Below are 23424 nucleotides of genomic sequence, written 5' to 3' on the forward strand. Positions count from 1 at the left end.
CTAGGTGGTTCAGTAGAGAGAGTACCAGCCCTGAAGTCAGGAAGACCTGAGTTCAAATGTGATCTCAGACACTTAATACCTCCTAGCTGTGTGACCCTGGGCAAGTCATTTAACCCCAATGCTTCAGGGGGAAAATAATACCCCCTTTAGCCTTAAAAACTTCCTCAGACTCACTGTATGACTAGTTGTACCCTTCATTTTGATTTAGAAAAGACATAGTAAAAATAAATATTATGAATTATTCACCACAAAAGCATTTTCAGACATTTAAAAATAGTGATCCATATATACAAGACATTGTTTATTCAGTTTCCAGAAGAAATGTTTACGTATAGATTCAGTGACTCCTTGCAGTTACTCTGAGACTCCAGAGGTTAGGAACCTCTGAGCTTTACAATAAAGTGCCCTTCTCATACTTTATTTGAACTAACTAATGGTTAATTTTGGGATGACTGTACTCTGTCATCTAAGTCTATGCATTTATGAGAACCAAATCCTTTATTTGGAATATTTTTCTAATTTCTTTGAGTCCTTATTTTCCATAAAGATCAACTAATGTGTGTTCTTTTATCTGACCTCTCAGATTGGAAGTATTCTCTCCTTTCTGAAAAGTGTTTTGTTTTGTTTTGATGGTACTCTTTTTTCCTTTCTCTAACTTCCCACATGGTATTATTCACCTCTATTGAGGATAGGGTCTGTATAATTTTCTATCTTTGTATCCCCAGTGATTACTACAATCCCTTGTTAGGCATAGGGACTGGATTTGTGATTTCATGAGTATTAGGAACTCCACTGAATGGGGAATTTTGCAGGTCTGTAACTTAAAGCCTTGGAGAATTGCCTAATACACAGGGGTTAAGGGGCTTGCCTATGGTCCTGTAGCCACAATGAGTGAGAGTCATGAATTTAAAACAGTTCTTCTTGGTTCTATGTCTGACTTTTCAACCATGTTGAAGTACCTTTCTGCCTTCAACACATACACACCTAATAAATATTTGAATGATTGAATCAGATAGCAAAGACTGAGTCTTACCTATGAACTATTAAGCTAACCTCTTTATCAGAGTATTTAATTATTAAAAAAAACCCAACTCTGAGCTTAGCACCTAAGTCACTAGAATTATAAAAAACTGGTTCAGGTCTGAGCCCTTTTAATTTTTCTATTTTATTTTCTTTATATTCCAATGAAACACCAAAAACAGTGAGCATTTCCATATACAATTTGGAACAGCTGAGGATTGTACACAAAATATTGAATCTCTATTATATAGAATTTGCTTTAAATATATAATAAATTCAATGTGTGACTTCCAAAACTGACATTTTTTTCCTCATTTCTATCCACTGAAGTAGTTTAGATAATTTGTTTGAATTGTCTGTGTGTCTGTGCATTCCTTTCTTTGGCTTATCTTTGATATTAGAATGAGAATAATAGCTGGCATCTTTGTGCCACAGTACAGTATGTGACTGATCTGTTCCTGCAGCTACTGTCATGTTTAATGGCAGACATTGTCATATTAAATATCTCTAGGCCATGGGTGTTTCTTGGCTGGATATCTATGCTGAGCTGTACAGACAGCTTCAGAGATGATTAAGCACCATTTTCAACTATCAAAATAATAAATCATCACTCCAGAGGTAAAAAGAACAGTAATGTTTGTGAGCTGTTATTTCAAGCCAAATCAGTTAGAACATTTAAAATGTTATCATTTTTAGCTTTTACCTTTCTAACTGGGAAGTGCTAATCTTTATTCTCATCTACTGTGTAATGATTTAATTGATTAATTCATAAATAAAACTCGAATATAAAAGGATATGAAAAGTGAAAAAGCAACCACTTAATTCACAGTTCATATAAACATATCTCCCATGTATTATATATTGTAAGTACTTTAAAATAATCTTTTGCATACATTTTTCATTAATGACAGAGGATATCTCCTTTTTAAATTTTACTCTTGTATTGAGTAAACTGGCCATCCACAAACTGGAAAATATTTCAAACTTTCAATCTTTGGGTTGAGACAGTTGTATAAACAAATAATTAGATGAGGAAAAGCTTAGTGATAATGTTTTTGCAACTGGGTGAAGAAAGTTTTTCATTTTTAAAATCTTCATTTAAAATACAATGGTCTTAAGATTTTTTAAAATCTCCAGACAACTTGAAGTCTGCTATATCTTATTAGCACCATGATTAAAGAATACAAGTTAAATAGCTCTCAGAATATTTTTTGATATAATGATTTTTACTAAAAGTAATGATTATATGACAACATTGTGGCACTCATTAAGCCGACATATTAAAGTTTTCGTTCATCGTTTAATTGAATTTTTATTATTTTCCTAAGAAAATATGTGTTACATAGTAGAAAGGAACAGAATTAATGGGAGACTTGGAGTTTAATTATGACTGTACTATTAATTGATTTAATGTGGATTTTATTTTACCTCACTGACTCTTGGTTTTTTCCAGTAGTAAAATTTCTATCAACAGATATTTTGCTCTTATTTGCAAAGTATTTTTCTAGGTTTGGTGTTAGAATAATAGATAAGACATCAACTTTTCTGTCCAATTGTATGTTGATCAAAAGACAAATATGGAATGGGAGCTAAGTGCCCTAAAAAGATCAGAGCAAAATGAGATGCCAAATTTCAGAAAGTAGAATTCATTTTTAGTTGAGGTGATCTTAAAAGCTTTTTTAGAAGAATCTGAGATTAGATGATCTCTGAGCGTCTGTCTACTTATGTGATTGAAAATATGCAAACTCCTTTCTCTAATTACTTGGCATTGTGGAATTTCACAAAGTTCAGTCTGTCTTTTATGTATTTTCTAGGTGAAAAATAGCTGCTTATTATGTTCTGTTTGCTAATTGTTTCTTTGGATCAGAATTAATCAAATAGCACCTCACCTATCTAGAACATAGTTGAAAAGGAGGAAATAAGCAAAACAGCCCTTCATTTAATCAAAATACATAAAAAGTTTATATGCTTTTATTCATAAAAAACATCCTTTTTTAGAACCATTCTAGCTAGTTTTACATAAATTTCTAACAGATGCAGCAATATGATTTTATGGCACACAGTAGATTCAAAGCAGTTTTATCAGTGGTGGTGGTGGTGATGCTGCTGCCTGCTGCCTGCTTGCCTGCTGCTGCTAGTATAAGGAATGCCTTAGCATTCTGAGAGCCTCTAAAAAGTAATATATGATAGCCAATGAGCACAAGGAGCTGAGGCAAGAATTCAAAATGTATAGCAGTCTAGGTGGTTTTGCATCAAGACTAGTAGCCTTACTTATAAGAGTAGATACTGAGGACATCACTGTTGTAATGAATGTTAATAATTATGACCTAGAGTTATTAAGTAAACATTAAGGAATACTAAACATTATTAGGCAATATTAAGCATCATTTGTTTAAGAAGGCAGGGATATACATACACATATGTCCATACATACATATACTTAGACACATGCATGCACACAATCATACACATTTGTACACACATGTATTTTAGACATTTTTTTCCATCTAAATTAAAATAAAAATAATTGGAATCAGGAGCATATGAATACTTAAAACAATTTTTTTTCCAAGGGTTGTGCATAATACCAACAATACTTGGTGAGAATATGATACTTTAGAGTCTACAAAATACTCTGCTCACTGATTGCCAATGTTTTTCAGTACAGAATGGATAGAACCTTAAGCCCTATTCTCTGAAAATAAATAGGAAAAATTGCTTGTGTGGAATATTTCTAAACCCATATATCTGCATAATTTTTTTCCTTTCAGCCTGAACTCTTAATGCAATATTTGATTGCTATTGTTCAGAAATTTCATGATTCATCAAAATACTATTCTCCCATTAATAATATTTTGAAGAATAATTCCCCTGTACAGGAGAAAATTGTTAGGTTTGATCAGTGAAGGCTGAACTATGTTGATTAAGAAGTTGATAAATTATTTCAATGGTGGTATTTAAAACTTAGGGGCATTTGGGAAATTCTTGAAACTAGTTCTAAAGAAGTTTGGTAATTAAGTAATGTTGGCCATGTGCAGCTTTTTGTCATGTTATCATTAAAAATTATAATTAAAATTGTTATAAGTGATTTTGTCCAGCTCCATATTTTTCTAAAACTGAATTAAAATGTACCTGTCACTTCTCTCTTTCTCTTTCACAGAAATTGCCAAACATTCTCAGTGATGATCGATTCAAAGTTATGTTTGAGAACCCTGATTTCCAGGTGGACGAACAGAGTGAAGAATTTAGGCTTCTGAATCCACTTGTTTCGAAACTAAGTGAAAAAAGAAAAAAGAAACTAAAACTCTTAGAGCAACAGGAATTCCTTGAACAAGTAATGTACCTATTATTTCAATTTTTTTTTTGAAGAAAAAAGAATTTTTATACAATTAAGCTATAGAACAAGTAGGAACTATAGCTGGCTGAGAAATAATTTATTTTACACAGTTCTGTTTTATTTGGCATATTTTATTTAATATAGCATTCTCTTAAAATTGGGCATAGTAGAAATTGTCACATATTCTAATTGGGCAAATGCTAATTAAAAAAAGAACTAGTTCCTATTTCAGGGAAAAAGTGGTGCCTCTAACTATTTCTGTCTTCAGGAAGAGGAGGAAGAACCGGAAGGAAAACCAAGTGATGCAGAAAGTTCTGAGACTTCAGATGATGAAAAAGACTGGGTTGAAGAGGTCAGGAAACAGCGCAAACTTCTCCGCCAAGAGGAAAAACTGAGGTGGCAGGAAAGGTTTAAGGAGGATCAGCAAACAGTGCTGAAGCCCCAGTTTTTTGAGATCAAAGCAGGGGAGGAATTCAGAAGCTTCAAGGATTCTGCAAAAAAGCAGAAGCTAATGAAGTAAGTAACATATGGGTTGACTTGTGGTGAGGGCTCCAAATGTTTTGCAGTTGGCACATTGCCTATTCAGTCCCCTTGAATAGTATTTATTCCATGTGCATATGTGTATGGTAGAGGCCAAATGTCCTTTATCAAAAAACTCAGGAAACATTAAAACACAAGATATTAAAATGTTTTAAAATCTCAGAAGCCTAATTTATGGATACTTAAAAGTTGGAAAGGATGGTAGAAATTCTCTTGTCTGGTCCTTACTCAAAACTTTATTCCCAACCAAGTCTTCATCTTGCCTCTGCTTGAACACTACCAGTTATAAGGGACTCTCATTACCTCACCAGAAGTCCTTTCTAATTTTTACAAAATTCCTCCTTATGTTGAGACTTACGGTTTCCTTTCCCTACCATCTAGTTCTAGTCACTCCTCTGACACCAATTAGAATATATCTTGTTTCTCTTCTATATGAAATATTCAATTATGAAATAAATAAGTGCTTTTTTTCTTGTCTCTCTGTCTCTCTCTCTCTCTCTGTGTCTCTCTCTATCTCTCCTTGCTTTCACTCTCTTTCTCTCTTGCTCCAAGTTCTCTCTTTCATTTGTTTATGCAGAGAGTAGTCTGCATAAAGTCACTTATATGATATCCTAGAGACAGAACATAGTAATTTAGGAGCTAACTAATCCTATACTTTCTGTAGAAAGTAATCATGTTTTTTATTGGGACCATAATCTTTACTATTTCTTCTAAGGATATTAGAAATTTTATAATGACTTGATCATCAACAAATATAAATTAAATTTAAATCAGTGGCGTTATTTGATTATTCATGTCAGTTCCAGTTGATATGAGGTTAAGTAAAGAGAATGAGATTCTCTTAGTTAATCCAATTCCAAATTATATGTAGCTTGTAAAATGTTAGGTTTCATCTCTCATTGGAAGCAAAGTATTCATAGGACAGATTTGAAATAGAATAAATTCTTCACATACAAGAATGAACTTTTGGATAAGAGTTTGAAGATTTGAGGAAGACAACAGAGTTAGAAGGTAAAAGAAGATTAAGACTAATTAAGGTTAAAGATGTAAAGCTAGGATTATAGGCTGCATAATAGGAGTGATAATTGATGTATACCTTGTTAATGCCTACTTCATCTTCCACTATCATTTAAATTATTTTAGTTTGGCACTTGTTCAACTTTTCATCTTCAGCCATTTGAAAGGAATAATATATCTTCCCTAAAACACTATATGCATTCATGTTTCAAATATCTGAACAAAGACAAGATTAAGTGAAGATAAAATAGATCCTCTTAAGATAAAGTGATTTCTTTGTAAAAACTGCATTTTTTAAGTTTCTCACTTTGTTTCTCATATCTCAGAAGCATTCCATGTTTGTAAACCTCAGTAGTAAATAGAAAGCTCATTTTAAGTTTAAGTAAGTTAAAAGGCCTATTTAATCCCTTTTCTACTTTAGTAACTATAAATTTTTCTATAATCTAACATTACTTTTTTTTAAGCCCCTATTTCTTTGGCAGTGATATATTTATTCTATGGATTGAATTCATCTGCTAAATTGCATTTTTTACCTGACTTAGCCAGACACTAAAAGTTTAAAAATTACACCTTTTAGAACTACTGAAAATGGTTTGCTTTGGGCTCTACCCGTTATTTTCTCAAGTAAACTTTCAATAGGACTATGTGAAAGCAGGTGTTTCCAGACTCCGTGTTGTCATAGGAAACCAAGATTTGAAGGGTGGGTTGCATAACTGATCACGTTGATTTAGGATGTTAATGTCTTTAAAAAATGCATAGATATTAACTGTAATAGGTACATACGGCAATAAAAAAGAATGTTTTAATAAAAGCCCCACCTCTTGTCCCTGTTGTGCAGAAGAAAGAACCCTGGTCTTCCAAAGGCTATGTATGTCAGTGGAGGAAAAGACCTAACAGACATCAGCTAAGCTAGAAAGTCTTTAAATATGGGTCTGGCATTAGGCCACAGCTCCTGTTTGAAGATCAGCCTACCCCTTTATGAAGAACTTGAATTCCAAAAGGTTGGTCACTAGGAGTGTTATGACTTAAATAGTCCAAATCCCTTCTATTTCCTATATCATGACAGTCTTGGAAGAGAGGGCACAAGTATAGTATGAATCACAAGTGTATGAAAGATCATCTAAATATTCTGTTTTACAAGTGAATCAACTCCTTATAAATAGTAAGTCTATACTCAAAACATTCCTAACAAATAGCTGTTGACTCTTTTCTTAATTAAAAAAAAAAAAAAAAAAAGTAAAGATCTTCAGATATAACCTTAATTTTTTCTTCTTTGATTTATTCTCATTCTATTTTTTTTTTACCCAGTAATATGTCCTTTCTCATAATTTAGAGCCTTTTCTCCAAATACTTGTTATCTTACTAAGCACTTCTAATCATTTTAGCCTCTTTTTAGACAGTTGTCTAAATTCAAATATAACTGTACTTTCTCTAATACAGCATTTAAATTATATTTTTTTCCTAGTATGCTTTCAAGTGAATTATGGAATGGTACAGGTATACTGTTAAGCCTATTTTAGGCCCTAAGTTCTGGGAAAGCTGCACAGTAGCAATTTTTCTCCCCTTGTCGTAACTGATTTCTTTATTCTATTAAAATTGAATATTTTCAAATGTCTTTAGATTTTTACAGCTTCTACATCTGTTCATATTCTTAATTGCCTCTGACTGAAATGGCACTCATGCAGTTATGCTTTAGAAATTGCTGGTTACCAGCCACATTCAAAGTTGACTTTCAAAGAGAGAGAAGTGGAACTTTCTTTAATGTAGAAATCTCAGTACATAGTCCCTGTCAGTGTCTGATCTCTTGCCATACTTCATTCTGAAATTTAGCTTGCCTTTCCAAGTTACCCAGACGAAACAAGTTTTTACAAGTGTTTATTGAAAGCACATTGAAAAAGAAACCTGAATTTAAATACCTGATCATAGAAGAAATAAGGTCATTCTTGAAAGATAGTCATTTTATAAACATTTAGTTGAAAAATCTTAATTCTCACAAATTTATTTTTTTGTGGAACATTTAGTCTCAGTAGCTCCATATTTACTCACAGCTCCTATGATATGAGTAGAGTATAATCCTAAAAAAAATATAAAGATTGCAGACATTACTTAGGCAAACATAATTTACTTCTGTGCTACAATCACATTTCTGACCATGACCTTACAAGGAAGGAAGGAATGAAGAAAGGAAGGAAGGAAGGAAGGAAGGAAGGAGGGAGGGAGGGAGAGAGGGAGGGAGGAAAGGAAGGAAAGGAAGGAGGGAGGAAAGAAGGAAGGAAGGAAGAGATAAGAAGGAAGGAAGGAAGGAAGGGATAAGAAGGAAGGAAGGGAGGGAGGGAGGAAGGAAGGAAGGAAAAAGGAAAAATTCATTCTCATTCCTTTCATCATGTATGAACATGATTAGAAAAAATTCCTAGTACAGATCATTTATAATCAGGTAAAGTCTCGCTCTGGTTTGAAAACCAGAAATTCTCAAATTCAATTCTGGCTTTAGACTTGAATCTCTATGTGGCCCGAGGCAAATCATTTAATATCTACCACTTCTTTCCCCTACCCCATTACCCATCTGTAAAGGATAAATACCTCTGTCTCAGGGATGTTGAAAGGATTAATTATTTGGTTTCTAAAGAACTTTGAAGATGAAAAGTAAAATAAAAGTGCTTCTTAACAACATTATTGCTTAGGAAAAAAAAAAAAAAACTACCACTTTATGCTAACCACATCCCAAATTATATGAAGAAGATATGTTACTCCATTACTACTTGAAAATTGTAGCTAAATTTCCCAAGGTATAAATGTTTAGTTTATTCCTATGTGGATTAGGGAAACTATATTCAAAGTAATTCACCTGGAAAATATTTATTAGAAGAGATGACCCCATTCTCAAGGTCCACATCTTGCAGTTACACTTAATCAGACTAATTCCAGTCCTACAGGATACAGCTGGATACTTTCTAATGCCATGGTAGAAGCACAAGCAAACTCATTTTGTGCTCTTGTGAGCCTTTCACATCTTTGTAGAGTATTGACAAGCACTTTGTATATTCCAATATGAGTATTTAAGAATAAAAGAAAAGTATTATTTTATCCCTTCATATTTAATAGTTATAAGTAAATGTTGAGACAATGTAAGAGTAGATTGCTAGCAGCCTTGGAGATCAGGGTTTTGGTTCTCTTTGGCACACTTGTAGTTATATGCTTCTGGACAAGCCACTGAATTTTTTCCATGCCTCAGAAACAGCTCTCTAAGTCTGTAAGAATTTCCTAAATGGTTGAAAATACAGGTTCATTTTCTCCGCCCCCTCCAAAACCAAACAAACAAATCAGTTGTTTTAACTTGAAAAGAGAGTATTTTTGCTGAGGAGACAAGAGGACCTGGGTGCAAATACTTGCTGTATTATCTACTTTGGGAACCTTAGTTCGAAAATGAAAGCTTGGGCATCCTATCTTTGGGCCCAGTGCAGTTTTTCTCATTAACCAACTTAGTGAAAGATTGTGTCGTTGTGCCCAACTATGTAAAACTCTTTATTTTTCAAGGAAATGGAATTGAATAAATTTGTGTATCAGTCCACTAAGTAAATATTTATTAAATTCCTGTTATATGCCAGAAATTGTGTTAAAAGCTGGAGATACAAATGAAAACAATGATCATTTGCTTTCAGGGAATTTAAAATCTTGTTTGTTGGGTTTTTCTTTTTGTTTTGGGGGAGACATTGGCCTTAAGTGATTTGTCCTGGATCACTATTAGGAGCGATTGTATCTAAATGGTAAATGCTTAAGTTTAATATATTATATATATTATATATATATATATATTTTTTTTTTTTTAACAATTTGTTCCAGCTATCAACATTGTTCTCTGCATTCCAAAGAATTCAGAATAAACAATTGAATAATGGCTGGGCTACAATTTGTATTGTAGTTCCTTTGTTTCTTTGTCCTGAGTGTCTTAGTGTTTCTTTTGTAAGACATCAGTATTAACAAAAGACATAGAAACTTAAGTACTAGTGACCATCAAAGTCTTTAAAGATTTAGAAATTAACAGATCTTTGGGCCAAGTTATGAAACTGTACATGTTTATTCTGTCAAATGTAAACTGGGCTGTAGTGACTATGTGACAGTCCTTTCATTATCTCCTTTCCCCTTCCCTCCCAATAATTTCTACCCTCTTTGTTCTAAAAATTATCTCTCCTCAACTCCCTTCCTTCAATAGTAGTCTGACATGAGTTGCCTCACCTCTGCACCTTAGAATTTCTTCCTTCATCAGTCTTCTCCAGGTGCAATGATTGAGCTGGATTTAATCCTTGCCAAATCTGACTCTTTTCTATTTATGTCCTTGATTCCATCTGTAATGCTGGAGAAACTGAGGCAAGATAGAAATTAGAGAGGTTTTAATATTTTATTTGAGAAGGAGAGATTGTACAGAGAGCATGTTGCCCCCAGGGCTGATGTCTCAAAGCATCCAGTAGCCAATGTGAGGTTCCCATGAAATATATATAATATATAATGTGGCTCTTAAGCTATCAGGGTAAATGAGGCAGGGGCAGAGTCCGAGCACTGAGAACGAGAGATAGGAGATAAATTCTGATAAATTGGGATTAAGAAAAACAATGACAGAATGGGGAGAGGCACCGTACATTATGATAAATTGGGAAGATCTGGAGTCATGATGTCTAAGATAGATGTCTTTCTCCTTTTTTTTTTTTTTCCCTTTCTCCTTATCTGGATTAAATTTAGGAGGGAGGGATAATGTTGCCACCAAGGGGATTGAAGCAGAACAATTCAAGGAACTGAAGCAGAACAGTTCAGAGAAACTGAGGCAAAACAATTTAGGAAAACTGAGGCAGGACAATAAAAGGGAACTGTGGCACAACACATCCACTATCCCCACCATACTGTTTACCATCCTGTGTGGGGCTCCTTAAAAAAGAAACAAACTACAGACTCTTCTCCTTCCCTGTTAGTTTGATCTTTTCTTTCCCCTTCATTGCCACCTTCTAAGAGAGATTAGCCTGTTCCTGCTGATTCCATTTCATTATTAATCACTGGCATAAACTCCAATCCTCTTCTATTTGGATTTCTGCCCCCAATATGTTAATATAGAAGCTCTTCAAACACATGAATGACCACTTAGATATCACATTTAAAGACCTTTTTTTAGACCTTATCCACTCTAAATTTCTAGCAGTACTTGATTTTTTTTCATTACTTCTTTGTTGATATGTTCTCCTCTGTTGGCTTCTATCTCCTGGTGCTCCTTCTACTGATGTGACCTCCTATTTCTGTCTCATTTGCAAGTTTATATTTCTTATTTCTCCATGAGTGTGGGTGTTCCCATAGACTCTGTTCTTAGCCTTTTTTCCCATAATTTATCTTTTTAGTTTCAACTAATACTTTTGTGCATGATTATCAAATCTATATATTCAGCCATGATCTCTCCTGCTTTGATTCTGCAAGTGAAATTACTATATCTTAAATCTCAATTATCTTTCTCCCAAAACTCCTTTCTAACTTTCCTGTTGCGTTAATAGTTCTTCCCAGACATCTGACTTCAAAATTTCAGTCATATTTAATTTGTCTCATTCCCATTTGCTAGTGTATATTACCAACAGCAATGTCCTGTTGACTCTGCCTCTGAAATTTCTCTCGTATCTTACCCTTTCTAATCTTTGGTTCACCATCGTAATTCAAGAATTTATTGCCACTGGCCTAGACTGTTGTAATCACTTTTGAACTGTTTTTCTTGTCTCCAGTTTTTCTCCTTTCTGATGCATCCATTTCATTACTATTTGACTAATCTTTGTTTTTGTTTTTTGTTTTTTTAAGAGAACAATTTAATAGTTTATTAAATGGAGAGATTTACTGGGACCAAATGATCCATGTTTGGTCCCAGGGCTGAACAAGACTATCATCTCAAAGAATCCAGCCCTGAATCTGACTAATCTTTGAACAGATATTGTTATACCACTTCCCTGTGTAGAATCTTTCAATGACTCTTCATTGCCTAAAAATATATACAGTCAGTCATTGAAACTTTAGAAGGGCCTTTGGAGATCCCAATCTGTACTGAAAAGAGATTCCTTGCTATTCATCTTCTGCTTGATGATCTGCAGTGATAGTGAGAGCCTACCGTTTCCCTAGGCAGCCTCTCCCTTATGAAAAGCCCTAATTTTGTAAGACTATAAATTGCAGAGAAAATGCATTGGTAGGAGTTTCCTCTGAAATCATTTGTCTAATCCCTGTCCCTCTCCTTTCTCACCCTATCCTAATTATTATTATTACTATTATTATTATTATTTTTGCTGAGACAGTTGAAGTTAAGTGATTTGCCCAGGGTCACACAGTTAGGAAGTGTTAAGTGTCTGAGACCAGATTTGAACTCAGGGCCTCCTGACTTCAAGGGCTGGTGCTTTATCCACTGTGCCACCTACCTGCCCCATCCTATCCTAATTATTAAGAAATATTTCCTTATATCTGGCTTAAAACTTCCTTTTTGCATATGTCCTTCCTAAAGTATAGCATCTAGAGCTAAATAGTCTTCCACATTTAGTCTGACTAGGGATCTAAAAGCAGGATTCTTTATCTCCCTTTATTATGAACTCTATATTCTTATGGCTTTTTTGATTGCTGTGCCATATGGTAGCCAGATTAAGCTTGCAGCCCACTAAATCCCAAGATCATTTTTGTGTAAAATGGTGTCTAGTGATACCAATCTAGTCCTGTATTTGTATAGTTTATTTTATGAAACATTGTTAAGTCTTTGCATTTATTTTTATTAAATTTCATCTCAATATATTTGACATGTTATTTTAGGCAGTTCAGATTTTTTTAGATCCGTACTTTATTTTTCAACATGTTATCTGTCCCTCCAACTGATCTCCTTAGGCATTAAAGGCCAATCATAATCTGTCCCCAGCCTACTTTTCAAGCTTTTTATCTTATTATTTCTTTCAAATACTGCCTTCTAGCCAAACTGGACTAGTGTTTCCTAACATATTCTTTTGTTATCTCTTTATCCATGTAAGCTGTCACCCAGGAACAGAATGGATACTGCATATATTTCTAGTTGTTGAAAGTAATTCTCTTTGGATGCACCATTTCACTGAGAATTGAAGAGATACAAATTAAAACAGCTCTTAGGTTTTGCCTCAAATTCAGCAGATTGGCAAAGATGAGAAAAAATGGGAATAATGTTAGAATTATGGCATGTTAAATACACTGGGGTGTTGTTGGTAGAGCTTTAATCATTGGACAACCATTTTGGAAAATAATCTGGAATTACAAATAAAGAAATTGTAATATCTATATCCTTTGGCCCAAAGATTCTTTTGTTAGATTTAAAACCTAAGGAGGTCATTGATAAGGAGAAAATGCCCATATGCACCTAAATATTTATAGCACTTCTTTTTATAATAGCAAAAATTGGAAACTAAAGTAGATGCCTGTTGATTGGGGAATAAACAGATTATAGTACATCAATATAATGGGATGTGACTGTGATGTGAAAAAATGGAAAATGTAACAAATACAGAGAAGCCTGGAGAGATTTACATGATCTGATGCAAAATGAAGTAAGAAAAGCTAAAAATAATATGTAAAATGACAACATAAATGGAAAATACAGTTGTCATAAAACAATCAAAAGTGAATGTTGCAAAATTATAAAAAGCAAGCATGACTTGAAAAAAACATGAAAATACATACCCTCTTCCATCTTAGAGATAGGAGTTTTTAATATTTTTCAGTATATTTTGAAATTTATTGATTGATTTTGTTAAATTTTTTCCCCTTTAAAAATAGAATTTATTATTTTAGATGGTTCTCTGAGAGAAAGCATGGGGAAAGGATACTAGAAGAAACTCTTGTGATATAAACAAAAATATTAATAAAATATTTCAAAAAGAAAAATTTTCTTCAAGACCCAAATCAGGTGCTCTCTTTCATGAAACCTTTTCTGCCTTCCCTAGATAGAAGTAATCCTTCTTTTGAATCCTTTATGTCATTCTGTTTGATTTTTTTTGTCTATGTGCTTATCACATAATTTTTTAATGTTACTTATATTAGTTATATAGTCTTTTGACTCCAGTCTAAGTTTTTTGTGAGTGAGTAATATCATTTACTACCTTTATATCTCATCACCTAGCATAGTATATTGAAGATTGGAGGCACTTGAGAAATTTTGAATTGAATTTCTAGAGTATAAAGAATATCTACATTTTTTGCTATTTACTGATTTAAATATATGGAGTGTCCCTAAAATCTTACTGTATTTTAAAGAATTAATAGTTTTAATAGCTTAAAATTATAACTTTTGGGAATATCCTGGATATCATATGTGTTCATGACATGTGTAGGTACTTTTTGGGAGAGGAGGTAGAAGAGCAGCTGAAGTTAAATAATTTGCCAAGGATCTTATAGCTAGTAAGTGTTAAATGTTTGAAATTGGATTTGAGACTAGGTCCTTCTGACTCCAGGACTGGATTCACTTCATTACATTTCATCCTGTTAATTCATAAATTTTTTTCCCTTAATTTTCATCCATTAAATTTTTTTTTTTTTCCAGAAAACCCCTTGAAGATCGTTTGCAGCTTGAAGCAAAACTTGGGACTCTGAATGTATCAGATACCACTGTTGGCAGCAAGCAGTTGACATTCACGTTAAAGAGGGTAAATTATTTTGACTTAATTAATTTTTTTTTTTTTTAAGGAAAGTAAGATAGAGAATAGCTTTAGGGCTATCGTTTTTGTGTTTTAAAAGAACTAAAGGCGTTTCAGTTAGCTAATATATCACATTTCCCACTTGATTTGTGAGATGTTCTTAACTTTCACAAAAGATTGATCAAGCCTCTGGGATCATTTGGCATATTCTTGACCTCAAATTGGAGCCAGATCTCCCTGGCTTTCTTTCTCTTCTGTAAAATATCATTTCCTATGCAAATATTTCATCATTTTTTCAGACTTTCTTGGACTGTGAATTCATGGACTAAAAGAAGGAGGTGTCCTGTATTATTGGAGTCCTGGAGAGTAGCACAAGACTGAGTGATTCAGAAGTTAGCCATAATTCTTTTTTCTAGTAGAGAACAAGCATACTAGCAGTTGTCCATTACTGAATTGCTATTTGCGACTTAGAAATGAAAATCCTTGTCATTTAAAGATTAAAGGATATCTTTTATCAAAACAGTGATTAATTAATAAGAAAAAATAAAGTATAACCAGATTAGTCTAAAATCAGCTCTTCCAATCACCATGTCTGTGACCTTGGCAAGAAACACACTTAAATCCTCTAGGTTCAGTTTTCTTTTGTATAAAATGAGAGGGTTGAAGGTCCTTCCTAAGTCTAAACTCTATATGTATTCTATTTTCACATATTGAAATCTTTATTTTAATATTGAATATTGCCCTAAATTGATCTGTACTTTTAATTAGTGAAGCTTTTTAAATAACTATCTGGAGGTGATACTCTTTTTTAAATTAATCAATGAATACTTTTTAACTGTATTTTTGTTTCTTTTTCTCGAATAATTTGCAGTTGCAATCTCATAAATTTTATCTTTGCTTACTTCTGAAATTTTTCCTAGAGAAGATGCAGGTAGTTTAATAGTAGTAAATAGCTTTCACTCTATGAATTGAAAGTAGTTAAAACAGTCTACTTTGAGAGCATTCCCCAAATAAGTCAAATTTTACTTTTTACTCAAAGTGATTTCTTGTATCTGTTACCTATTTCTTATACTTTAACTTTCTTATCATAATTAATCTTGGACATTAAAAAAAAATTGTTACATTATATTTGAAATTCAAGACACATTTTTTTGAAATCAAAGCCATACAGTCCAGTGCTTTTATGTGAGGGACCATCCTTTCATTATTTAAACTATTTTAAACTAATATGTTAGTTCCTTTGTAGTTCTTTGGCTTAGTGAATGTGTATGCCAGGACTCTTAAAGTCTTTTCTTAAAATTAGAAAGTGACTAGCTAAAGCAATCTTTTGTATTTCATGATAAAGTGAATAACATATCCTCCTGACACTTTTTATTCAACAAAATACTTCAGAAATTTAAAAATGGAATTATATCAAAACTAGACATAGACAATAACTGACTTGGTTAGGATTATTTTTGAAAATGTTTGGGATAATAGTTGGATCCACCCACTTAAGAGTTGTGTTTTTATGGGCAAGTAACTTAACTTAGACTCAGTTTCCTTCTTTGCAAAGTAAACATGACAATACTTGAATCACAAAAAATTTACTTTGTATATAACGAAGTAATTTTTGATCATGAATGGAAATTTCATAGACAAAAAGAACATGGTATAGGAAGGTATGGACAGATTTCAGCATAGAAAGAAAAAGCCCCTACTGGTGTCTTTCAAAGGTTCTTCTCTTCATTGGCCTTAGCATTTGACTGGACACAGCATTCATTTAAATCAAGAGAATTCAATATATTTTTTTAAATACCCATTGTGTGTAGGCTCATGATTTAGTGCTCTAAGAAAAAGATTATTTTGTCCTAACTTTTATTTCATAAAGGAACATATTGAAGCTCAGAGAGGAGAAAAGTCATGGACTTTTCTCAGGCCCATGGTTAGGAAGCAATTCTCTGAATTTCAATTTGAGATGGAATTCTAAGCCAAGTCTTTGTGCCTGTTATATTTTTGATTAAATCTATATTGTACTTCTAGTTATTCCTTATAAATGCCAACAAATTCTAAGAAATTAAATTGTTCAGAAATTTTAAAGATGAAAAACTTATTTAAAACGGTATTAACCATGTAGAATTCATGAAAAAGTTTACATCTTTAAAACAAAGAAATGATTTAAGTAAAATGTGATATATTTATATAGGGAATGTGATTCCTGTGAAGCTGCATTCCTATTGTTATTCATGTTCTCCCCCTTCTTTTTCATTAACTTCTTCATCCTCCTTCCCCCAATTTCCCTTCCCTGGCAGCTGAAAACAAAGCAAACACATTCCAGATCATTGGAGAAAAGGATTCTGTGATTATAGAGTTTCAGATGTGGAAGGGATCTTGGAACCATCTAATTCATCAGTTCTTAAATTTTTTATCTTAGGACTCATTTAAGACCAATATGGACTTTAGAGAGCTTTTGTGTTTTGGGTTCTGTCTATTGATATTCATCACATTAGAAATCAAAATGTCTATTAATTTTATAAAAACATATCTTTGCCCTCAGCCCCCCTGAAAGGATCTTGTAGACCTCAAGGGGTCCCTGGATCACACTTTGAGATAAAATTAAATCTCATTTTACCCAAGAAGAAGCTGAGGTCCAGAAAAGCGATCTCTGCCATTCAGAGCAGCATATTTAATGATAGAACTGGAACTAGAACCTGTTTCTGACTAAAAACTTCATTCTAGCTATTTATTTTCACATTGTCCAAATCTTTGTCTCATACTGTGAATGATTAATGATATTGTCTCATTTAAACTTCACCTCCTTTTGGGAGCAAATGGAAAGAAAAAGAATCTAAAAAACAGCTGTCACTTCATAAAATTTCAATTATATATAAACTGTTGCATTTACAGTAATGTGATGTAAGTAATGTGATATCCAGTTGAATCACTTATTCATAAGCTACTGGTTAAATTAATATGTATTAGCTTTACAAAGGACAGTGCTATAACTACTCTATTCAGAAATGTGGTGTTTCTCTCAAGGTTTTTATGAGTTTATTGTGAAGGGCAGTTGAGAAAGGATGATAAGAGGCAAAAGATTTCCCTATAATGTACATACCAATTTCTGTAACTTTTAATACCATGTTTAGACAGTTCACTTATATTTTTTGAGATAGTTAAATTCAGTATAAATTTTTACTTTGGGTGAGAAAGTATTAAAGTCTAATGATAATTTCATTTTTCCTAAAATTTGAATAAAATGCAGTAAAGCATCAAGCAGATGTAATATAGGGAAATAATTTTTGGAATAAAGTAGAACTCTGATTGACATATAAACAAAATTAGTTTAGACTTACTATAAAGTTAGTAAGATTCAAATGTCCCATAGTAATACTAATGATAACAGTATTACTAATTATAAAGTTTGAAAAAATACTTCATATACATCATCACATTTGAGCCTTTCAATAGTGCTGTGAGGTAGGTTCTGTAGGTATAATGAACCTCTTTATACAAATGAGGAAAATGAGTTTCAATTAAGTAATTTATTCATTGTTATACAGCTAGTGTCAGAGACAAAAATCTGAATCCAGTTGTTCTTGACCTTAACTTTGATTCAAGAGTTAGTTATATTTTCTCCATTCCATCCAGCTGCTTTAACCTGACGCTATTTCCATCATATTACCACAATTTACAATATATCAGGGTTATTATTCTGTACTCACTTTCTGAGCCTATGATACAGTTTTTGGAACATCATCAGTGAGGGCAAATCTTCATTCCTTAAAGGGTAATTTGATTTTATGGAAATAGGCAGAAGTGTTTGAAAACTTAAGCTTTTAAAAATAAGATAGATAATGATCTGGGAAATATTGGTTTGTTTTGAGATAGAGAGAATAGTGTTAAGAAGAGTTTGAATGCAAGAAAAAGTATTCACAGGATGTGTTCACTCTGCTAGCCTTATATAGTTGGACAGTTGAGTCATCAATTGATAAGACTATCAAAATTTGAAAGGGGACCAGAGAAATTATCCAATCCAACCATTGCCATTTTGTAGGTGAAGGAACTGAGGATCAGAGAGGGAAAGTGACACAAAGGCGTAAGGTGAACTAGTGGCAAAGCTGGGACCAGACAGAACACTCTCTTGGTTCCTTATACAGTATTATTTTTACAGCTTTTCTTACTCCTCTTAAAGGGCCTTTCTCTGTACTGTGTGTATTAGTAATGTAAATCTCTTTCCCTCTGCTGTGTTCCACCACAATGCTCTTTCCTGAGTAGAATGTAGCCTTACCAATTTAAACTAGCCAGAATTTAGTAATACTTCTTTTAGCACAGAAGGCTCTATGGATTTGGGTGACTCTAGAAGGAAAAGTTGGAACTTTCCCTCTTCTTTTCTTTGTTTAAATTTTTTAGTCTGAGCAACAGAAAAAGCAACAAGAAGCTGAGAAGCAGCATCGACAAGAGAGAAAAAGACTTCGCCGTTCAGCTGGACACCTTAAGACTAAACACAGAAGAGGACGTCCATTTCATTGATTGTGGAATTCCTGTCCCCAAACTGCTGATTGTGAACTATTCCTTAATGTGCACAATGGAGTGGGAGGGGAGAAATGGAATGAAATTTTACTATTACTACAGGATATTAGACAAAAGAAAATGGATTTTTTAAACCCTGTTTGAATTATTGAGACTTTTGTAGCTATAAAGATTTAACAATTCATTTTCTACCAAAGTCTGAGATTTGGACTTATATGAATCTGTATATATTAAGTAGTTATTATATAATTTGGAGGGTATTGTTTATAGAAGTTGTTATTCACAAAGAAACATTATTTCTTTACTAGAGTTTTAATCAAGTAAACTGATGCAACTTTTTTTTTTTTAAGTCTCTTGAAATGTGTACCATCAAAAACTAAATTTACCTGAAGTGTTTTTTCTGTGCCAAGATTTGAGTTCAGGATTTAATTTTTTTCATTCTGTGTAACATGACTTTTTGATACATTTGTGATTACGTTTATTTAAATCTAGGAGAGATAGAGAAGAATGGAGTGGTTTTATTATTACTGTTTTGTTGAGACCCCTCAGAATTGAGAGGAAAATATAATATCAAGGAATATATTATATGAGAGAGAGCATATGATCTAGAAATAAGTCATTATTTTTCTAACTTGAACATGGAAGTTTCACTAATCTTTGGACCTTAAAGGTGAACTTTCTGGAAGAAACTGATTGAGGTGAATATTCTTCATATAAGAAATGTGTTCCCTTTCCTCTATGGCTCTTAGCTTACTATCTAAATATTGCTTTATTTTCTCAGGTTATTTTTCCCATAAACTCATACTTAACCATACACATTTTCTTGAGGGTGAGTATTTTATTTTCATGTTGCTTTATTAAAGAAATTAGGAACATGGGAAGAAATCAGAGTAGGGTTTGGACTTAAAGTATATAGGCCTGGTGATTACAGCCAGGAAGGGCTAGCTATATTTCCACTGAAGAGTGCAGATATGTCTCTTATAATTCTTTCATGTTTTCTTTATGTTATGCTTCCTTATGTAACTTTCCTTCTTTTGAGGAATGAAGTGGTATATGGAGGGAACCAGAAAGCCTTAGCAGGGTCAGAAATTTGGTAAAAGACTTGTTTTATTTTTTCTATGAAAATAGGGTGCTGCCGAGATAATAGAGTAGAAGAATGAAATGGTTCAGTACATATAGGTAGTACTGAGACTCATTATAAGCCATAAGAGTCAAGAGAAAAAAGTCACTCTTCTTTCCTATGTAACAGACTCATAAGGGTCATCTCAAGTTGGCCCTTTGCTCACTGTTTGAAGACTTAAAAAAAAAAAGTTATGAAAAGTTAAAAAGTCTAAATTGCATAGTGTCTTCATAAACACCCATTTGGCTTTTGAACTTTTAATTTATAAGCTTTAATAACAGGTTTGTAGATATGATAGAAACCTATAAATATTGCTTAATGACATCAAATTTTCTTCTTATAGAAGATGTATAGAATTCAGTTCTGCTACTGGACACTTTTTATCTTTTTTGCCTACCCTACAATAGCATATTTAACTGGTTTAATGTCCTGCCAGACTTGATCCTATTGTCTTTTTGAACCTTCTCCCCTCTTTGAAATAATAATCAGCAAAGATTTATTAAGAACTTAACTATACATTGAATTAAGCACGGAAGATAAAAAGAAAAAGTAGAAATAATGCTTTCCCTCAAAGAAATTGTGTTCTTAATAGAAAGGGGAAACAGAATGTACATAATAGATCTGTACAATAGGTACAAGATACATATTGAGTAGATATAGGTTACATTTAGAAAGGGAAGCACTCAGGTGAGAGGGCAGAGTGCACTTGGGCTGAGTCTTGAACGAAGCTAAGGATTCTGAAAGGTGGGGATAAGTAGAGGAAAGGCTTATAAAATAAGACCACATACATACAATTCCTATAGTGGTCTGGTCCCTCTGTTTTCCTGTCTGTGGTAGACTTCTTCAATATGAGATTCAAACACTCTCTTCTCCCAATTAAAAAAACTCTAAACATCATGAACTTAATTTTAGATATACTAGAACCTATCTTTGGTCCTGAGTAACAAATAAAAGAAATACAATAGATCAACCTTGGAAGAAAAACTGTCACTTCTAAATTAGAATGGTAAAATAGTTTTGAGGTTTTAGTCCTTCTCTCTTCCATCCTTCCCTTCCTCCTACCGTGTAGTGTACTTCAGTGGATATTAGTGAACTTTTTGAGGATAAGAGGATAACTAACTGCACAAATACTCTTTATCATAATTATATAAATCTGACTCAAGAATCCAACCAGCAAGCTGGTGGCTTTCTACCATGTTATCAGAGGTTCTTAATGTTCTTGTTATCATGGATCTTCTTTCAAAATAATTTTTTTAAATGCTTAAAGTATACAGGATTACAAGAAAACCAATTATATTAAAATATAGTTATGAAATTATATATGTGTGTGTAACTTGGAATCTATAAACTGTGTGTGTGTGTGTGTGTGTGTGTGTGTGTGCGTGTGTGTGTGAGTGTGTTGTTATGTGTGTAAGGTTCTCAGCTTAAAAATCCCCTGTCCTAGGTCTTTTACATTTCTATTGCTGTCAGTGTAGCATTTGACCTGTCCACTAGCTACATGAGACTGGCCCATTTTCTGTCCACATACTTCTATTTCCTTTAAGCCTTTTGTACAAAATGACTGGTAATACATTACATTCTGCTTATCCTCAGTATGCACCCTCTCCCTTTGGATCACTTACTCTTTTGATTCTTCTGCAAATCTGGGATAATTTGCAATTTTATATAATCATTGGAAGAATTTTGTTGTTAACAAGATATGTTTTGTGTTTAAGATCAACCCTGGATCATTGAAAGTATTATGCAGTCCATCCTCTGTTCTTTCTCTTGTTGAATTCTAGACTACACTTCTGTAGTCTCTGAATAGTCAGTTCTGCTATAACACTCATTTTAAAATGTGGATTTGTTCCAGTGAGATTGATAGATATTAGGGAATAATTCATATATATATATATATATATATATATATAATATATTGCAAACTTCATGTTTACTTATGCACTATTTTATCAGGGACAAACAAAAAATTTTATCTAGCGATCCAAGCACAAAACATATGGGTATTGTCCAGCAGATTAGATAACACTTCATAATAGCTCACTAGCTATAACTCTTCCCAGATTCATTTTCATATGCAAAATTAAGATCTTTTCCAAGGCAAATCCCATATTAATTGTATATCTTATGGATCAATACCGGCTCTGGATTAAGCAAGGCTGGTCCAGCTCTATCTCCTCCCTCCCATGTGGGTCAGATCCTGGCCCTTTGAGATTCCATGTCCTGGCCTGGCAAAAACTGTACTTTGCCCTAAAGAAATTTGAGCTCAAGAGGGACAGAATTCTGAGGCCACTGATATTGCCACTATTTTGTATTTATGTAATTTTTTAACCATTTAATAGATATAATATATATACACACTATATATAAAACTGTGTTTCTGTTCCTTTTTTTTTTTTTTAAACATGGTACCAAAAAAGTATTTGAATTTTATCCTCAGTCCCATTTTTCTTATAGGTTCCATCATTTTTATTGCTCAATTTTGCATAATGCAGTAATTTTTTAGGGAAGCATTTTTGATATTGTAGCAGAACTGACTATAAGATCTGGTATTCTGTAACAGTTTTCAGTTAATTTGCAAATCCTTGACACTTAATCTCTCTCAGCCTCATTTTCCTCATCTACAAAATGGGAATCATAATAGCACCTGTCTCAAAGCTGTATTGTGAGATTCAAATGAGGTATTTAAAGTACTTTGCAGATTTTAAAATGCTTTGTAAATGCTAGCTACTATTATTATTTTTGATAGTGAATATATAGTAAAATTTGCTGAAATTTAAGAGTGCATCAGGATTTTATGAAAACCCTATATAAATATATTTACTTTGAACACAAAACTTCAAACTTTTTTGTGATTCAGAGGAAAAATTGAATGTTGGACATCTAATAATATTGGTAAAGTACAGAGAAGTTTCCCACTCCTTTCTTGTTATTGTTGCTCATTGGTTGTACTGCTAATACATTTTGGTACTTGGGAATTGAAGGACTTGAGGTTTTCATTTTGCTAAAGAGTCATATTTTTAAAAATTTTTTTAAAATAACACAGAAGCATAGGTATATTTTAAAAACTATTCTCAGAGACTCATCCTTAGTGCTTTTTAAACACAGATTATGTAGAGAAAAAAATTGGACAATGATCATTTGAAATTCTGTGATTTTTAAAAAAAAACTTTTAAAATAGATTACAACATTAATTTTTCTTATTTAAAAACCAATTTTGATTTTGGAAT

The 23424-nt window shown here is 32.9% G+C and overlaps 1 protein-coding gene across 1 annotated transcript in view; it reads left to right on the top strand.

Annotated features, from left to right (window-relative positions):
• NOL10 (nucleolar protein 10) overlaps positions 1–21517 on the top strand; it is a 108102-nt gene extending 86585 nt beyond the window's left edge. Inside the window, exons 18-21 of the mRNA XM_051976190.1 lie at positions 4181–4354; positions 4626–4873; positions 14475–14577; positions 18958–21517. Of these exons, the coding sequence (XP_051832150.1) occupies positions 4181–4354; positions 4626–4873; positions 14475–14577; positions 18958–19077 (645 nt within the window). The 3' untranslated portion in view covers positions 19078–21517. The remainder of the gene's footprint in view (positions 1–4180; positions 4355–4625; positions 4874–14474; positions 14578–18957) is intronic.
• The last annotated feature ends 1907 nt before the right edge of the window (positions 21518–23424 follow it).

The sequence above is a fragment of the Antechinus flavipes genome, chromosome 2 (assembly GCF_016432865.1).
Source record: "Antechinus flavipes isolate AdamAnt ecotype Samford, QLD, Australia chromosome 2, AdamAnt_v2, whole genome shotgun sequence".
Classification (NCBI taxonomy): Eukaryota; Metazoa; Chordata; class Mammalia; order Dasyuromorphia; family Dasyuridae; genus Antechinus; species Antechinus flavipes.